At 41.1% G+C, this 19154-nt stretch overlaps 1 protein-coding gene across 1 annotated transcript in view; it reads left to right on the forward strand.

The window, feature by feature from the left end:
- Positions 1-9628: 9628 nt before the first annotated feature.
- Positions 9629-19154, forward strand: part of TNC (tenascin C) — a gene marked incomplete at its 3' end in the record, with an annotated part of 20328 nt that continues 10802 nt past the window's right edge. Inside the window, exons 1-8 of the mRNA XM_010168108.1 lie at positions 9629-10091; positions 11037-12350; positions 14091-14354; positions 15293-15408; positions 15499-15655; positions 16273-16542; positions 17674-17859; positions 18601-18690. Of these exons, the coding sequence (XP_010166410.1) occupies positions 9629-10091; positions 11037-12350; positions 14091-14354; positions 15293-15408; positions 15499-15655; positions 16273-16542; positions 17674-17859; positions 18601-18690 (2860 nt within the window). The remainder of the gene's footprint in view (positions 10092-11036; positions 12351-14090; positions 14355-15292; positions 15409-15498; positions 15656-16272; positions 16543-17673; positions 17860-18600; positions 18691-19154) is intronic.

The raw sequence follows: 19154 nt of genomic DNA on the forward strand, positions 1-19154 counted from the left end.
GACAGCATGGAAAATCTTTTCATAGGCACTTCTCGGGAATTATGTAGATCTGCAGCCAGGTGCTTTGAAATCTCAGTCTGGATGTGAAAACATAGCTGGTATTGCCCCTGTGAATGAAGAGGAAGACATGGACAGCAGTGCAGCTTCCCACCCTGGCATTCTTTTGCTGGACATGGTATAGCAGCAGAGACTTTATGGTCTCCAAGAAAAGACAGGAAAGGCCTCTGCAGTTGTTGAAGTAAATTTGATTAAAAAGGTAAGATTCTGCCAAGTCACAGGCTAAAGGCATATTTGGTATAAGCCACATTATCCACAGTCAGGAGCCATGAGTGTGATGGAAGGCAACACATCTGCCACTCAGACTGAGATGTATCATTTATTTGTTTCCAATTAAGCACATTTAACAGCATATTACATGAGAGATTAAACACCAAGTTAGGAGTGTGATCTGATTAATTCTGCATCTTTATTCATTTTGAACTCAGATAATTTTATTAATTCTGATGGTTCCAAAAATGAGTCATTAAGAGTTTTTGATTCCTGTGTTTAGTATGGATCTCTTCTTGGGTCTGGTTGGCTATGTATAACTATTCTGTAATGCCACGTTGGATGCTTCTCATACAAATGACTGTTTAAGTAGCTATAAGGCTCTGACACAAGCCAAAAGAGAATCTGGGGTGTTCTAGGATTCAGCAGATGCCATTTCCTTAGAATCTGATCCTGTAAACGTGAATTCTGCATAACACTTGTGGTACCTGTTGGTGGGACAGCAGATGTTGCAAACTCTTGTTCCTCAGGTTTGCCATTTGATCCTCATGGTCGTTTTGATTAAGTAAGGGTTCAAGCTGTTGTGAGAGCATCATCTTACAACACATGCTGTGTCTTTACACTTCTTTAAGGGACAGCAGGCAGCTTTTTAGTGTGACAGTCCAAACCTACAACTTCAGAGTTATCTACAGGAGGCAATGTTCAGGTCCCTCATGTGTCCTGCAGGAGTTGTATCTGGGCAGTTAACAGAACAGAAGGTGTGCAGGAGGTTCTGCCACGTTGTCCCCTGGCCTGTGCAAACTGCAGCAGGGGCCATTGCTGCCCACCCTGACACACTTGAAATGGAAATCTCCTTATAGTAACACAAATCAGTTCCATAAGACTAATCTTCTTTTAATAATGTTAAACACAGGGTTGTTATTGAATTTCCTTCAGTGGTGGCGAGCCTCTGGAATGGCTCCAAGGGAAGCACTGAGTTTATTCTATAAATAATTGCGTAGGCATGGCCTTAACAAGAGTATCTTATACCCAGTAGCCCTAAACAATGTGGCAGTTGTTTCAGGGCAGCTCTGTTCTAGCCAGATCGTATAATTTCCAAAGTCATCTCATTTGCCCTTTTCACCATCAGTCTTGTCTACTGTCTGTCTGTGGCCTGTTCAGAATGTGACTGTGATTACACCTTTTTAAGAACTGTAGCCACTTGTCTACTATTGTTTAACAGGCTTGGGGCTTCCTCTAATACAGGTAGTGGATAAATGTGTTAAGAGACAACCTCTGGCATGAAGATCATAGAACTTAGGCGGAAAAATTGAGAGAGGGGGAAGTCTTTTCCATAGAGGGTAAACTGAAGAATCTCTCTAGAGGAACAAGTAGGTAATTTAGTTCAGTTATTTGCACGTGTTTAGGATTTGATAGAAATCAGGACGATAATTGACTTGGCTAAACTCATGCCATAACTGACTCATGACCTCAGGTCTCACAAGTCCCAGCACGGTGGTGCCATTTCCACACACCTGGCTCTTCTCTGAGTTCTTGCTCCTTCATTCTTGGTGGAATAGCAATAGCAGCAGTACTATGTTCAGGCAGAATTTCTTTGCTCTTCTTATCATCAGCCAAGGTAATTCCTAAGAAACATAAATTTAAAAAGTCTTTAGGACTACGAAACTGGAAGGCCCTTCTTGAGTTCAGTGTCTTGTTATTGCAGCCACCTCATCACATAATCTATTTTTTACTTCTATTTAATCACTGTATGTTTTTAGCAGTCGTTTTCTCCCAGCTGTATCTCTGCCAGCTGACTTAATTTTTCATTTAATTCATGAGATTTGATTATTATATTTAATACTTTATTGATCAAAGGTGTTACTGATACTAGAAGAAGACCACCTCTGATCTCTGAACTTTTGATCTGCTTTGAAAAACAGCCAAACTCATTGTTTAGTTTGGAAAGGTCTGTCCTCCCTCTGAGATTCTGAACAAGGATAGACCTAGAGAGATTTTCCATGGCTAAGAGGACAAAACTTCTGAAACAAAGTAGTTTATAATGGAATAATCATGCTAATTTAACTCCAAATAGTCACTGTACAACAGAAGGTTTAGGCTCTCATGGGGCTCCTTTTATGCTTATCATTCAGAATTTACCCTCGCTCTTTCACATTTTTATGGATGTTGGCTGCAGTGGGTTATTTTTCCTTCCCCTTTTGTGGCACTGCCGTGCTGATGGCTTTGAAATATGAGCCTTTGCTAAATTCAAAATTGTACACAAAGCAATTAATTAAAATTCCTTCCAAAACAGCCTTGGCAAAGCCCTGTCTATATGCTGCTTTTCAGCCAAGGTAGAATGGGCGGAGGCTAAAATGAATCCAAACAGTTTTGTTTAAAGATGACGTACAGTAGGATCTGTGAACCAGAAACTACACAGCTTCCCCAAAGTAGAAATGTCATCTAAAAGCCAAAGCCAAAGATGAAAAATTAACTGGAGTGAAGAGTTCACGCTTAGCTGAGTGATGTTTAATGCAGGACCTCAGGGGTTGGATGGGGAAAAAAATATCTGTGTATTTGTTTTGATTGTTTTTCTTTGAAATAGTCTGAGATATAAATCTGATCACAATTTTAGTGATCGCCAAGATCTTCTATAGGGTTCATTTGTGGTAATCTAAAATTAATTTTGTTTTTATTAGTAATTCCAGTGGCATGGATGAGTCCCTCAGTGTATGATGGATGCATTCTGCACATGAAAACCCTAACCTATGGCAGCTCAGAAATCAATCATGAATTATCTGTGAAAATCAGTTCCTATCTCTCTATTCAGAGAGCCCATATCTCTAAGTGTTCTGAGTCCCATGAAGGGGCTGCTCTTAAATACGCAGTGCCAGCACTAGATGAAACACAGGTGGCTTCAGGGTGTATCCTGAGCTCTGAATTGCAGATGCCTACCCACATCAAACACAAACTGTCAGATTGCCCTTAAATCAAAGATATTTAAGTCATAAAGGCAGACTCATGAAAAGGAAAGTGTGGTATCAGGGTCTGGTGCTGTAAGGTGCTATAAATGCCTCCTGGGAGGTGCTTGTGTTTGAACAACTGTGATGGCATTCAGCAAAACTGGATTAGCTGTGTCAGTCTTGCAGTGGGTCAGATACTGAGGCTGAAATGCAGAGGCTTCCAGGAGCTCAACTGTCTTGGTGCTGGTCTCTCTGTGTCTCAGTTTTCCATATCTAAAATGGAGGAATGATGCTTTGTTTGTCCACTATCATTACAAAATCCTTTGGTGAAAAGGCTTTCTGTCACACCTACAGCACACATGGATGCCATGGGGCCTTTGTTCTGGAGCCATGGACATCACTTCTGTAACAGAAGGTGGATTTTAGGACCTGTACTACCTTGTATCTTCAGGCTTCTTAAACAAACAGGTTTTAAAACTTCCTTCCCCTGTTTCCTTTGCCTCTTTCCCCATGCAGTTGTTGCAGAAGCTGCTTTTTCTCTCTTTTTTCACTGTTGTTGGACATCCACAGATCTTTTTGGTTAATGATTTTCTTTGGTTTTAATTTCCAGGAATAGGTTCAGTCTGCAAATCTGGAGCAGGGTGGAGTGGCAAAGGCTTTCAAATCAGTGCCTTCGCATTTTGCTGTTTATAAAAGTGTGGCTGGGGGTATCGCTGAATCTGGATCAATAGTTGTTGGTGGGTTTTCCACGTGTGGGATTTCTTATATAGGAAACTGTAGAGTATATGCAGGATGTTTTTTTCTTCGTGAACTGGCCATGAGGGTAGAAGTAAAGTAGTTTGAATAGAGATTAGAGATAAATTTTTACAGTGCAACTTGGAAACTTGATGGATTACAACTTATCACACTGTGTTTTATCTGTTAGAACTTTTGAGAAGGAGGCAATTAGTTTCTTTCTTTCTTCTTTGATAGTTATGAGCCTCTTCTCTTCATGAAGTTGTTTTAAGACTTTGAAGAAAATTTCTGAATTATGAGTGTTTCTCTTTGGAGCTCCATATCCTGAGGACCTATACATATCTGTGGAGTCTAATTGGTGTCAAAACAACTGCAACATTTCTTTGCATGCACCTTCTCTGTAAACCTTGGGAAACACAATAGATTTTCTGAATTACTCTAGATTTGGCTGCCTTAAAATTCTTATCCTTAGAATGAATGCAGTGTAAATAAAGAAGAAGAAAAAAAAGCAATAATTTGGCTTTGATCTTTTCTGCTGGAAAGATTCAGTACTGATGGTTTAGAATTGTTATGAATTTCTGTTCTTCACTATGACTTAATATAGTTTGACCTACACTGAGTATCCCTGCTGATTCCTTTGTGCTGTTGGAACTGAGAATAGAAAGAAAATGATTTTCTGTAGTTATGAATGTATGGAAACAGCAGTGAAAGATGATGAAGTCAGAACTGTTCGTGTTTTGGCCTGTCGTGTCAAAACTTTCAGCCCCACTCCCAGTCTCTTTCTTTTAAGAACATTTCAATTTAATTCAGACTTAATCCATCTGTGTTTGAGAAGATGCCTGGAGCCTCAAGAGTCACATGCTCTTGGCAAAGCTACATTAGTACTTTTTCTTTCAAACATTGCATCTTTTGAAGCCTTGCCTTGTAAAAACACACCCTGGCAGACAGTTTCAACATATTAATCCTCTGTAGTAGTACTGCTTATATCCCTTGTAGAAAATGCACAAATTCCCCGTGTCTGCAAAGAGGGAGTATTCCAGGTCAGATCAAATTCCTAATGTGGTTTTTTTGTCTGTATGGCCATAGATAAAGAGAAGAGCACTATGATATCATGATGCCAGTGCCTGTACACGTGCACTGCTGGATACCACAGTCTTGAGGGAACAGATGGCCAGATCATGCCTTGGTGGAAATTCTTGAAACATGAAGTTTCTTCAGTTAATAGATCACAGAAAAGTATTTTTGGGTTAGCAACAAACCTCAAAATGCACCATTTTTTTTATTTATTTTTTTTTTTCTGTAGAGGGCTATGGCTTTTCTCCAAATGAGTCTTCCTGTCCGTCAGAATCCAGCCCATTGCTACTTTTATGCAGATTTTACCAAGATGTGCTTGAATCCAGTACATGCTGACAATATTGATGCCTCCTGCTGTAATGTTGGAAGCATCTGTTTAGAGAGGAATTGTTTCCTTTGTTGTCTGTTTTTTGTTTTCTTTTTTTCTTGCCTTCTTTAAGTCTAATTTCCAAGTCATCACATGTAGAGGGTGTCTGAGCAAATCTAATCAGCCTTCTGCCTCCTTTAAGAAGGACAGCTGAGATACTTTTTAACACCTCCAGTTCTTCATTGCTGCAATCTGTTTTGATTAAAATCGCACGGAGTTCTCAGTTGCATATTTATCACTCCACGTACCCACAAATCATCTCACAACTCTGCCACTCCTGAATTTGCAAGAGAGGCTGCACTAGAACTTTAAACTATGCAAACATTAATTTAGTTTCTCACACCTGCTGGTTTCCAGCAAATATGTCTTTTGGGGAAGGAAAATAGTCATGCATTACTTTTGCTTAGTATTCCCCAGGAGTCAGGATTCCTGGGGTTTTTTCAAGATAGACTGAAAATTTCCTATTAAAAAACAAATTTCTAATTAAATGGAAAGGTTCTGAAAAGGTTCTGATCTCAGGCAGTGGACAGAAGGGATGTTTAAACAAAAAAATACGCCTAACAATTTTTTAGGTTTTGACAGCTCAGCTATGATGTGCTTTAAGATTCTCAGATGAAAGGGCTGCAGTGGAAATGAAAATTATTCCTTTCCTTTGTGCTATTGACAGTCCATCTTAATTCCACCACCTATTATTAAGAGTATTACTAGTTAGTGATCAGATTTTTAAGGAGTGTTTTTCTAGGAATGATCTCTTTTTTTTTTCTCTTTGAGTAGCATCTAACATTTACAGTCAGTGTTTATACAAGACAAGAATTATTTCTTTTTCCTGAGACCTTTTTCTATGTCAACTGATATTGCAGAGATGCCACAATTAGCTTCTTAATTCGTAGTTTCTATTTTTGTTAATAGACCAAAAAAACTCTAAGGTGAATAGTAACATGCTTTGAGCTAGTCAAGACAGAGGAGTAGAGAGGAGAAAGCCAGTTTAGCCTGTGTCTGGGTTGAAAAAATGTATATTATCTTCATACTTTTCTGATTGGAACTTGAACCCAACTTTCCTTGCAGAAATTCCAAACTTTCAGGAAGGCATGAGCGGTACAGTTCATAAAGATGAGTAATATTCCATATTAGACAAACTGCTTGTAAAAAATTGCCATGTTCTTGGTCATACAAGTCTCTCAACATACCTGAGAGAGATGCTACAAACATGGCTCAGCTCCTTTCATGGGCATTACAGCAAGGCCAAAGTCATGGGGAGAAGGGTCATCTTCTTTTGTAAACTCTTGCTGCAAGACAAGGTGCCTGTAAATAATCTAGCAGCTGATGTCTGTAAAAAAAACAGAGGGGATGTCTCCAAGAGGCAGGTTTAAAATACAATCTACATGAACTGCTCTGAAGGGAAGAAGATGGGGGAAAAACGAAGGAACAACAGAGCCTGATAGTTGCTGTGGCTTCCATTTCTCCCTAGAACAGCCTGATCCTGGGTGGTCCATTGTGGTCTGAGATGCTGTTTAGATATGTTTGAGAAATGGGAGTTAGAGAGAAGGATGTCATCTTTGTTCTTCCAGCCAAAAATAAGGCTAATGTATAAATAATTGTATGAAGGTGTCTTGTTTTGGAGATCTCAAGACTGCGGAGTGGAGCTCAGCTAGTCATGCTGGGTCCTTGGCAGATCAGAAACACCTGAACTGAATTAACTCAGACATCGCACTAGGTGTCAAGACACAGAGGTCACAGAACAGACACTGGGGAATGCTTCCTCATAAACTTCAAAAGGATGTCAGCCAAGATACGTTAAGTCTTCCAGTATCATCTGTAGGCTGAGAGGTTTGGCTGACTCTAATGCAATGAGTATCCAGTAAAAGTAATGGTGTTCATGTGGTTTTCATCAATAGTAAAGGTAACAGTGACAGTGGCTCTTGTCAGAAGCAAGTTTTTCATTTTCCAGGAGTATTTAAAAAATCACAGTTTGTATCATCATAAAATGATATGTGAAGTCATGTTAGTGAACAGAAAAAAATGACAATTTTCTTGGTTTGGGCAAGGCATATGTTCTTATATGTTGGGAGTTATGAAAGCCATAAGGAAATTGATGCTTGACTTTCACTAAAATTCAGTGAGAATTAGATGCAGAGTTGCTTCCAGTTTGGTCCATTTTTCATTAGTGTTGCATCTGTCAAATAGCCTATCCCTAAAATAACTACTTGAGGATTAGACACCAATTTTAGCCATATGACCTTGTCTCAGGGCAAAAAATATATAGCACGTGGAATTCATTGCATGGAAAGCAATTTATAAACCCCAAGTGGGAGTGCTTGAGAGTAAAATCCCACTTCAAATACTGTTCTGAATATGTTTCCTGAACTGGCAACCCAGTTTAGGGGTTGGCCTGAGTCACAAAGGAGACTTGGACCATGTCTGTCTATGTTATTCTTTATTAGATACCTTGTGATCTCTTCTGGTGCAGACAAGGGGTTGCAGATGTGTTTGAACAAATGGGTTAAGTGTCAGAAATGGTTTAAAGCTGAATGCTTTTGCATGACAAGAAGAAAGCCTCCACTGCTGCTTGTTTACTTTTGATTTATGCCCCAACAAAAAGGGATGAAGTTCACTCTTTGTGAGTTCAATATTGTCTACAAAACAATTAACTTCAGTACAGGGTTTGATGTATTATTGTCATTCTTTCACAAAAGCAGCTGGGATAGCATGGGGAAAAAAAATGATCTCTACATTTTGGAGGAAGCAGAAGGGTGGAAGAAGCTAGTCTTGCATCTGACAAATGAATTACATCAAAACCGTGCTGTTTAGAGAATAAATTGCTTTTTCCTCCACTACTGGCATTTCATTAGCTTACAACACCGAGTTAACCGCTTAACCAAGGTTTTCTGGGAGTCGAAAGGAAAACAAATGCTAAGATGACATTTATTAGGTGCACTTGTTTGGTCAGTGCGTTAGATGCTTTTGGTTCTTACTGTACTGCTGATTCTGTTGATTCTGCATGGAAGTCAATAGATGTCTTTCAGCTCCTCTGGCTTCTATCATTTGAAAGGAACAGGTAGAGATTGATGAGGAAGAGGAAATATTGAAGCTAATTGAAAAGAATGAGTTTCAGGAAGAGCTAGTACAGCCCAGATGGGCTTGTAACCATAAGCGAGCTATTGTATTATGGCTGATGAAAGATCAGACAGTGGGAAATGTTGCTTAATGAAAATGTGAATAGGTTGCTAAAATGACTTTTTTACACCTGCATTGATGTAAAGCTTTCTCTCTTTCCTGAAGGACTTAGATGATCAAAGGATTTCTTTTCCTTCTCATCCTCTCCCTTTTTTGTGTGTGTACACACGTGTATTTCTATTGCTGTTTTTTACTGTGTGTCTCTCTTGTTCTGTTGTGTCTCACTACTTCTACACTAAAATATTGATACCTATGACACAAGCTCTGACACCAGAACCTTCAACCTGCAGTGTTCTCCAGGGAGCTCCATTTATCTTCATACTGTAGACAAAAGATCAGTATAGCAAAAATTAGCATTGCGCTACAAGCCCTGGAGTTCACGTTCCCAAGGAACTCCAATAATTTAAAGCATATGGAAGAGGGCTGCAATGAGCTTAGTTGTGTTGATATGCCTTTTGAAAAAGTCTCAAGTTTCTTACATCATCCCACCTTCAGTAGCCTTCAAGCAGGGGACTAATGGGTGAAGAAAATACAGATTTTTAACTTTAGTTGGATCACAACAGAACATAGATTTACTTTACCTACCTCTGTCTGAAAATAGTGTTTTCAGCTGAGATGAGGCTCAGCAGGTTTCTTTGCCCTGGTCTTCTGCTTGAGGCAGTTAAACCTCCCACACTCCACTGTACTTGCTCTAAATTGGAAATAACGGTAACTTCCTTCAAGATTCATGTCTTGCGACGTTTTGTTCATAAGCACATTGGAATCCTGGGACAAAAGTTAATGCACTGTTATTATATAGAAGAGCAAGCTCAGCAGCTTGAGTGAAGTGAGATCATACACTGAGTAGCACCTCCAGTCATGTTCTTTCAGGATGCCAGACCTTTTGTTGGGTGGTGTAGCTGTGGTTCCTCCCTTACACTACTCCTTTTTTTTTTTTAGGGAACAAGTGTCCCAGGAAAGAAAAGGATATTTGACTTGGATTGAACTAGTACTCCAATTTCTGCTCCAGACTACAAAGGCCAAACATATATACGACTCCACCAGCTTTGAAAAGGAACTGAACGCCACAATGGGACTTCTCACGCAGGTTTTGGCCTGTACAATCTTAGCTTTGCTGTACCAGCATGTCAATGGTGGACTCATCAAGCGAATTATCCGGCAGAAGCGGGAAGCTGGGCTAAATGTGACCTTGCCAGAGGATAATCAACCTGTGGTTTTTAACCATGTCTACAACATTAAGTTGCCTGTTGGCTCCCTTTGCTCTGTGGACCTGGATACAACGAGCGGTGATGCAGACCTGAAGGCAGAAATTGAGCCTGTCAAGAATTACGAGGAGCACACAGTGAATGAGGGGAACCAGATTGTCTTCACGCACCGTATTAACATTCCCCGCCGGGCTTGTGGCTGTGCAGCTGCCCCAGACATTAAGGATCTGCTGAGCAGACTAGAGGAGCTGGAGGGGCTGGTATCCTCCCTACGGGAGCAGTGTGCCAGTGGGGCTGGATGCTGTCCTAATTCCCAGGCGGTAGAAGGTAAGGCAGATTGGAGAGCTGCTCTTGGGGAAATTCTTGTGCTGGCTGTAGATCTTGTTTAGAGTAGATCCTCTAATCTGTTTCAAGAATGAGCGAAAGCCAACCTGTTAAATTTGAAACATAACCAAATCTGGGAATGTATTTGGCCAGCTTGCAAGGTACACTCATTCAGAATTTTGCAGTTTTGATTCTGTGGGTCAGAAGTCTGTCTGGGCCACTTTGTAGCTGTGGCATTGAGCATGCACGGTACTTGGGCATGGTGACAATCTGTGTCGGAGTTAAGATTAAAACTCATGCAGTCCAAGCTCTTGGCTCTGTGTTTTGTCCCCTTGAGTAAGCTGCCAACTTAACCATTTTTGCTTCCAAGTTTTCTTTAATAGAGACCAATAAAAATACAGCAGGATGTAAGGCAATAGAGAAGAACAAATAGTTAGAGAAGGGGGGGGGAAGTATCCTTCAGGCTGTTTTTTAAACTAAGGTAAGAGATTGGTCATACAAGAGAGAAAACATGAGTCTTCTCAGTAGTAATCTGTTCCTCCAAGCACAGAACTGGTCTCACTGTTGATGGTACAACATGCTGCTTGACATATTATGTTCTGGAGTGAGTTAGTGAATAACACTTCATGGTGCATGCCCTAATGAAGCAGTCAGGAAAGCTGCTCAGTCAGTGGAAGAGGGATTTTGAGAAGGGTAGAGCAATTCAACATGCTCATTTACCAAGTCGTTGGCAGGGGCTATTCGCTGGTATTAGTGCAAATTAAAGCATTCCTGGTAAACTAAATCTCACCAGAGAAAGAAGGAGGAATTCTCATTCAAAAGCTTTGATGATTCTGGAAATTGTGTCCTGCAGGGAGCTGGGAAAAATCAGATCCCTTTTAGGTTGTGTGTGGTTTGACAAATCCCAGAGCCAAGAGGAGTAATGGGTTTTCTGGATTGTTGGTACAGGTCGCCTGGACACAACACCCTATTGCAGTGGACATGGCAATTACAGCATCGAGATCTGCGGCTGCATTTGTGAGCCTGGCTGGAAAGGCCCCAACTGCTCCGAACCAAACTGCCCACACAACTGCTTCAACCGGGGTCTCTGCGTCCAGGGCAAATGTATCTGCAGTGAAGGCTTCACTGGTGAGGACTGCAGCCAGGCCACCTGCCCATCTGACTGTAACGACCAAGGCAAGTGCGTGGATGGGGTTTGCGTGTGCTTTGAGGGGTACACAGGCACAGACTGCAGCGAAGAGCTCTGCTCCCAGGGGTGCAGTGTGCATGGGAAGTGCATGAGCGGGCAATGCGTGTGCCACGAGGGCTTCACCGGCGAGGACTGCAGCGAGCCCCTCTGCCCCAACAACTGCCACAACCGTGGACGCTGCGTGGACAACGAATGCGTTTGCAATGAGGGCTACACTGGCGAGGACTGCAGCGAGCTTATCTGCCCCAATGACTGCTTTGACCGTGGGCGCTGCGTCAACGGGACCTGCTTCTGCGAGGAGGGCTTCACCGGGGAGGACTGTGGGGAGCTGACCTGCCCTAACAACTGCAATGGCAACGGGCGCTGTGAGAATGGGCTGTGTGTCTGCTACGAGGGCTTTGTGGGGGATGACTGCAGTGAGAAGAGGTGCCCGAAGGACTGTCACAACCGTGGGCGCTGCGTGGGTGGGCGCTGCATCTGCCACGAGGGTTACCTGGGTGAGGACTGTAGGGAGCTGAGGTGCCCCAGTGACTGTCACAACCATGGGCGATGCGTCAACGGGCAGTGTGTGTGTCACGAAGGCTTCATTGGGGAGGACTGTGGGGAGTTACGGTGCCCCAATGACTGTCACAACCGCGGGCGCTGTGTCAATGGGCAGTGTGTGTGTCACGAGGGATTCACTGGGGACGACTGTGGTGAGCTGCGGTGCCCAAATGATTGCAACAGCCGTGGACTCTGTGTCAATGGGCAGTGTGTGTGTGATGAGGGGTACACAGGGGAGGACTGCGGGGAGCTGAGGTGCCCTGAAGATTGCCACAACCGTGGCCGTTGTGTGGAAGGACGCTGTGAGTGTGACAATGGCTTCACGGGGGAGGACTGCGGTGAGCTGTCCTGCCCCAACGACTGCCACCAGCGTGGGCGCTGCATTAATGGGCGCTGCGTGTGCCACGAGGGCTTCACGGGGGAGGACTGCCGTGAACAGTCCTGCCCCAATGACTGCAACAATGCGGGCCGCTGCATCGACGGAGGGTGTGTCTGTGAGGAAGGTTACATGGGGGATGACTGCTCCAATGGTAGGTTGCAATGTCCTTTTTGAACTGCTTCCCTGCTTAGTTCCCTGTGTCCATCCAGCAGCTTTGGAAGATCTGTGAACATTTTCCATTTAGCTAGACCCTGTTGTCACTGTTCTTTGTCACAGTCTAAACAGCTGAATCAGAGAGGTAACAACACCAGTAGCAAGCTCTTGGCCTCAATTACTTCTCAGGGCTATATAGTGTAGTGGTTGCTGCTGACTTTTGGTGGTCAACAAGCCAACAAGCTGATAATGGTGGTGCAGCACCTTTGTTATTTCCAAGTTTGCTCCCACCACAATGTCACTGGAGCTGTAGCTATCACTGACTGGGATTTGTCACCATGACACTTCAGTTTCTCATAGTACCTCTTGATGCTGAAAAAAAATATGTCTGAAAGAAACTGTTCTACCTATGGAGAAGAAGGAGATGTATCCAGAGTCTTCTTACTAGGTATTCATCAAGATTAGTCAAAAGAATATGGACTGAATTTTGATTAAAGAATAAGGCTTTGCAGGAATGAGGTAATGTAGGTATGAATGTCAGTGAATAAAATGCCTGGTTATCAAATATTTCTTGTAGCCAGGTTCTGGTTCCCAGTCTCATGCTGGATGGGTAAGAAAGGGGTTTACATTTATAATGCCATAATTATTGTAGGAGGAAAAAATGAAACACACGGCACTGACACAGGCCAAGGGCTCAGCCACATCTCTTTGAAGGTAGATCTCTGAGCTGGAGCCCTGGTGGAGTCAGAGGGTGTCATGGAGGCAAGGCATACACAGAAAATCACGTTGGAGTGATCTGTATGAGACAACTGTCATGATGGCATTGCCAGATGTTGCAAATATTGCAGTGGAAGCTTTCAGGATTATTACAGGGGCTTTGGCTGTCTCTCAATTGGCCAAATGATTTTTTCTAACCAAAGTAAAGCTTGATTTATATTTTTATATGTATATGTATATACGTGTGTGTGTGTGTTACATTAGAGTAAAATCATGGAATCAGCTGGAGTGGAAACTTAGCTATAAAGCCACGTTCTTAGTTTCCCAGTACCATTGACTCTATGGAAATCGTTAAAAATTTTGGCAACTGGATAATGACAGACATTACACTGTAAAGCAGGTAGTTTTCTTGAGTAGATCCTAGGGGAGAAACTTGGGAACGAAGATCTTTGTAGAGTAATCAAGGAGTACTTTGGGGTTGGGAATATTATAAAACACAATGAATATCCTTGAAAGTAGATTCCTGTTTTTCATCTCCTCCTTCTGGAAGACTCTTAAACCACATTTTGCGCTCCTGCGTGTGCAAATGTGAAGTAACTTATTGAAAGTATTAACAAAAATAATCATGTTTTATTTGACTTTGGAAAGTCTATGCAATTCTGGGTATCCAAACCCCAGTACTTTCAGCTATAAAATCCTGTGCTGCTGGCAATCAAATTAAACATCTGAATCCCTAGAGACCCAGTAGCCATGAGAGAAGGAGCTGGAACACAGTCAACCATAGGTTGTGTGCAAGTGTATGAGTAGAAATTGGCCCATGACTTTTGGAAATGTCTGTAGTCTTCATCAGCAGAACATTCCTTTCTTTAAGTGGCTAATTTGTGTGACATGGCTTCCCCATTCCCTGTTAGATGAATCTTATAAACTGCTCCTGGGAAAATGTGAAACTGGGTAAGTCATTATTTTCTAGGCCTTGAAAACTTCTTGTAAATATGTTTTGGGTTTTTTTTCCCCTTCTTAGTGTCTCCTCCAACAGAACTGACTGTGACAAACGTAACAGATAAAACTGTAAATCTGGAATGGAAGCACGAGAATCTCGTCAATGAGTACCTCATCACCTACGTCCCTACCAGCAGTGGTGGCTTAGATATGCAGTTCACTGTGCCAGGAAACCAGACAGCTGCCACTATTCATGAGCTGGAACCAGGTGTAGAATATTTTATCCGTGTCTTTGCAGTCCTTAAAAACAAGAAGAGTATTCCAGTCAGTGCCAGGATAGCAACATGTGAGTTCAATATTTCCTGTATTCATTCTTTTGTCTATTCCATAATATGGATTTCTTTGCATCCCTTTATTAGGGCATGATTTCTTTTGTATTTTCTATTTTCAGTTCATCCCCTGTATTCATTCTTTTGTCTAGATGTATTATTTACATCCCTTTATTAGGGCATTATTTCTTTTGTATTTTCTATTTTCAGTTCATCTTCTGTTCTGGACAAAGACAGCCTTCTGCACTTTCATTTTCTATTGTTTTCCAAAACCAATGACTGTGTTAAAAGTACAGCTCACTAGCTCTTCTGATCTCTGCAGTGCTTGCCAATGAATATCATGAGGTCTTTTTGATTAAGACCCTTGGTTTCTTCGTAGCAACATACATTTTGAAAATCTAATAATGCTTCCTGAAAAAATATAAAAATGCATCAGCAGGTAAAAGCAATATGAAATCACTTGGGTTCAAACTGTTTTGACTAAAATGGAGGTTTTATTTGTTTTACATCTTCAGTGTGTTTTACCACAACTTACTTTCTATCTATCTGTCTGTTCATCTGTTGTTCATCTTCCTTTTTCTGTTGTGCACACCATAGCCATATCTAAACATTCTAGCTTCCAAAGATGCTTCTTGGCTTCTGTCACTGTGCTCATTTTTAGAGACCTGGGGCAGAATTCATCTCACCTAACTTCAGATGTCCTCACTACACTTCTTTAAAGAGGGCAAAAAAAGAGATTTCTGTGGCAAAATTCTTTTTATTCTAATGTGACATCTAAAACAGGTCAGAGGAACATCTCTCCAAAAACAGAATAACTGGCTATGAAGAGGGTTTAAACATCTCGTATGCAGATACCTACATGGCAGATATTTATAGTGGTGGAAAGATGTCCTACCCCCAGTGCCCTATTTATGGGAACTTGTTTTTCATATAATGTCATTTTTTTCTGTCACAGATCTGCCTGCTCCAGAAGGTCTGAAATTCAAATCTGTTAGAGAAACGTCTGTCCAGGTGGAGTGGGATCCTCTGAACTTTTCATTTGATGGCTGGGAGCTGGTATTCCGTAATATCGTAAGGAAGCAGTGTTTCTTGAATAGAGGCCATATATAAATGAAATATCCTGGATTTTTTTATACTAACTGATTGTTCCATGTGTTACAGAAAAAGGATGATAATGGAGATATAACCAGCAGCTTGAAAAGGCCAGAGACATCTTACATGCAGCCAGGTTTGGCACCAGGACAACAGTATAATGTATCTCTTCATATAGTGAAAAACAATACCAGAGGACCAGGACTATCCAAAGTGATAACCACAAGTAAGCACAACCTGTGTTTGGTGTGGTGTGGTGCCACCAAACTGCTGTTTGGTGGAGCCTGGGGAGTTTTTAAACAACTAGAAAGCCAAGTCTCCACTGTGAATTGATAGTGGGGGTAAAGGAAGTAGTGGAGCTGCTACTGAAGAATATACATGAGTAGAAACTAATTCCTTTCCAAATTACCTGTTTGAAGAAGAAAGTAAATTTATGTTTACTTAGAAGATAGCAAGGAGTATGCACTTAAGTTCCTTTCCCAAATGTACCTCAACAAGAACTAGGATTTCTTTCATCCTGGTGATATTTGCATGAAGAAATTATTTAAAGGAGAGTTTCTATTTGCAGATGGAGAACCTCTTAGGTTTCCTGCTTGTCTTTCTTTTGGTAACTTCTGATGTTAATGAATTTTGATGAATTTGCTTCTGATGAATTGACTACATTTGGCACTTTCTTCTAAACCTATAGAAAGTAAAAGAAGAAAGTAAATGAAGCTAAGTTTAAGCTGGTAGAAGCCACTCATTTTAATTTTGGTCTGAATCAACAATTAAAAGCACAAGAATGTGTATGATTTTTCTGTCAAGATTTCTTTAAAAAGACACCTTTTTTTCTCTTTGTAACAGAGCTTGATGCCCCTAGCCAGATTGAGGCAAAAGATGTCACAGACACCACAGCTCTTATCACATGGTCCAAACCTTTGGCTGAAATTGAAGGTATAGAGCTCACTTATGGCCCTAAGGATATTCCAGGGGACAGGACAACCATTGACCTCTCTGAAGATGAAAACCAATATTCTATCGGAAACCTGAGGCCACACACAGAGTATGAAGTGACACTCGTCTCTCGTCGAGGGGACATGGAAAGCGACCCCATGAAAGAAGTCTTTGTCACAGGTAAGAGGTTTGGATACCAATCCAAACTTCTGGGAAGGTAATGCAGTCACCATCAATCTTGCTGCACTATTTGCTTCATGTTGCTTGAGTTGATAGTTACTGCATTGACACAGAATCAGCAATGAGGTACCTGAAAATGGAGAATATCTTCTGTGTATTTTATGCCTTACTTGGCTCAACAAAATATTTAGACCTCCCCCAAATATGTAAATGTATTTTAAAAATGAGAATTATGTTATTAAGTCACTCAGAAGCTTTTGCTCATCGTACCCTGAATCTCTACTTCAGGAATCAAATTCCTCTGGATTACTTGTCTGTCTGCTGAGCTAAATATCTTCCATGGTTCCTATTCCACCTAAGACCTTATTTTTGTTTGTCTAAATGTGTGGCAGATTGGCAGAAAACTTTGCTTTTTTCCTTCTTCAGTTCTGCAAATGTGTTCTCTCATGCTTTTATAAATTTACTTTGCTTCTTAGTGATCCTGGGAATGTTTTTTGAAAGTGTGGGTCCTTTAGCATGTTATCAAGGTTTGATGCATTAAGGGAGCTGAGTAAGCAGTACCTGGAAAACTACCTCCTTTTTCATCCCGAAATGTAGTTGTTCATTCAGAACAGGATTTAAGTCTGCTATAGGTGTGAACAGTGAAAGCCCATTGAATTTCTACATAATATTCAGCTTTTGTTTTGAGTCTTAGACTTCTTTTCAGACATGAATGCAAGATATATATTGAACAAAGCTTCTGGAGATGATCAAATATCTTTTCCTAGCAGCCTTTTTCCTTTTGAAACCTGATGTATTTATAAAGGAAAAATAGTATTTTAATCCAAATATGTTTTTTCCACAAGCCTATTTTGAAATAAAAAATAATTACTAAAATTGAAAATCTTACTTTTGTCTCAGGAGACAAAAGTTGAATTTCTTCCACTGATTTTTTCCCAAAGCTAATGAACTCTCCACTTCATGCCAAAAGAAAATCTGCTTGATGTAGTTAAGAACATAACGGTATCACATTAAAGGAAACCAAACTTCAGCTTTATGGATAATTTCACCTTCTAAAAAGTTCTGTCATAAGAAACTGCTGTCATAAGAGAATTATTCCTATTTATTTATTTATTGGGTAATTGATTACAGACTTGGATGCTCCAAGAAACCTGAAGCGGGTGGCACAGACAGACAACAGCATTACTTTGGAGTGGAAAAACAGCCACGCAAATGTTGATAACTATAGAATTAAGTTTGCTCCCATCTCTGGTGGAGACCATGCTGAGATCACAGTGCCAAAGGGCAACCAAGCAACAACGAGAGCTACACTCACAGGTAGGGGAATGGAGAGATTGTCGTTAATGTCATGCTGCTGTCATCACTCTAGAGCACAGTAATGTAGTGAAAAAGTGGCCTTTTGGTCATTATACATAAGAGGCACAAGCAGAGGTTACACATTTTGAGTACAAGTAGTTAAATTAAAATACATGATGTATATTTATACCCGCAGCTGGATAACTGGCCAACAGAAGGTGTGTAGCCATTTCTCTTTCATATGCATCTCTGAATCCCACTAATCAGTTCCCTGAGTTCTAGGTGGCTACGTGCCTTTGTAGAGATGGCTCCACAGCCCTGAGTTCAAAAGGCTTTTGCATGTGCTAGGGCTGGTATTTACTGATGCCAGTCTGCAACTTTTCTGTGTACCTGCAAGTTGCCTTACCCACCTGCAAAGCTAGATAATGGTACTTTCTCCATGTCATATGGATGTCTACCTGCTTTTCTTTGGCAGAAGTACCTATACTGCAAGCTCTTGGAAGCAGAAAATATCTCTGATTATGCATTTGCTCAGTGTCCAAAATGCAATCTCAGTCAGCCATTACCTTTATCCTTTGACATGTACATGGAAAAAGATTTCTTGAAGTCAGGTCAGATGGATGGTCAACTGAAACATCTATTCTCTGCATCCAATGAAAGCATATATCTTATCTTGCATACATTCAGATTTCCTTATTTAACTAAATGCCTGTAGGTGTATTCTATGAACAGGAACTCATATTTCTATTTGTCATCTCTTAGGCTTGAGGCCTGGAACTGAATATGGCATTGGAGTGACAGCAGTGAGACAAGACAGGGAAAGTGCTCCTGCTACCATTAACGCTGGCACTGGTGAGTAGCTTGATCTTCCTTTGTGCCCTGGAGGAAGTAGGTGGAGCCACTCTGATGTTTCTTTCTTTTCCAAGTAACGCAGTAAAAAATATTTTAGAAAGTTCTTGATTTCATTTTGGTACCAATGGGACATTTCCCCTCAAGAGAAAGAAAAAACATTTCCCCAAAGATCTCAACCTCTGAATCTGGTTTCCTTTTCCTGATCTCTTAATGCTCTGGGAGTTTCATCTCCAGGTGAGCTCCTCAATGGCAATTATGCTTATACTGATTACTCTGGTCATCCTCTGTATTGTGAGGGTTTCTGGCAGGAATGGTGGTTATAGTGAAAAGGTTGATCTGAAGAAGAATGCAGCCTCAGTGGTTGCAGTAGTCCTGACTGCCCTTCAGATCCAGGATTTTTCTCACAATGTCCCCCATTTCCCAAGTAAATTCTCTGAAAGCTTAAATTCTGTCTCTCTTCCTGC

The sequence above is a fragment of the Antrostomus carolinensis genome, unplaced genomic scaffold (genome assembly GCF_000700745.2).
Source record: "Antrostomus carolinensis isolate BGI_N321 unplaced genomic scaffold, ASM70074v2 scaffold16865, whole genome shotgun sequence".
Taxonomy (NCBI): Eukaryota; Metazoa; Chordata; class Aves; order Caprimulgiformes; family Caprimulgidae; genus Antrostomus; species Antrostomus carolinensis.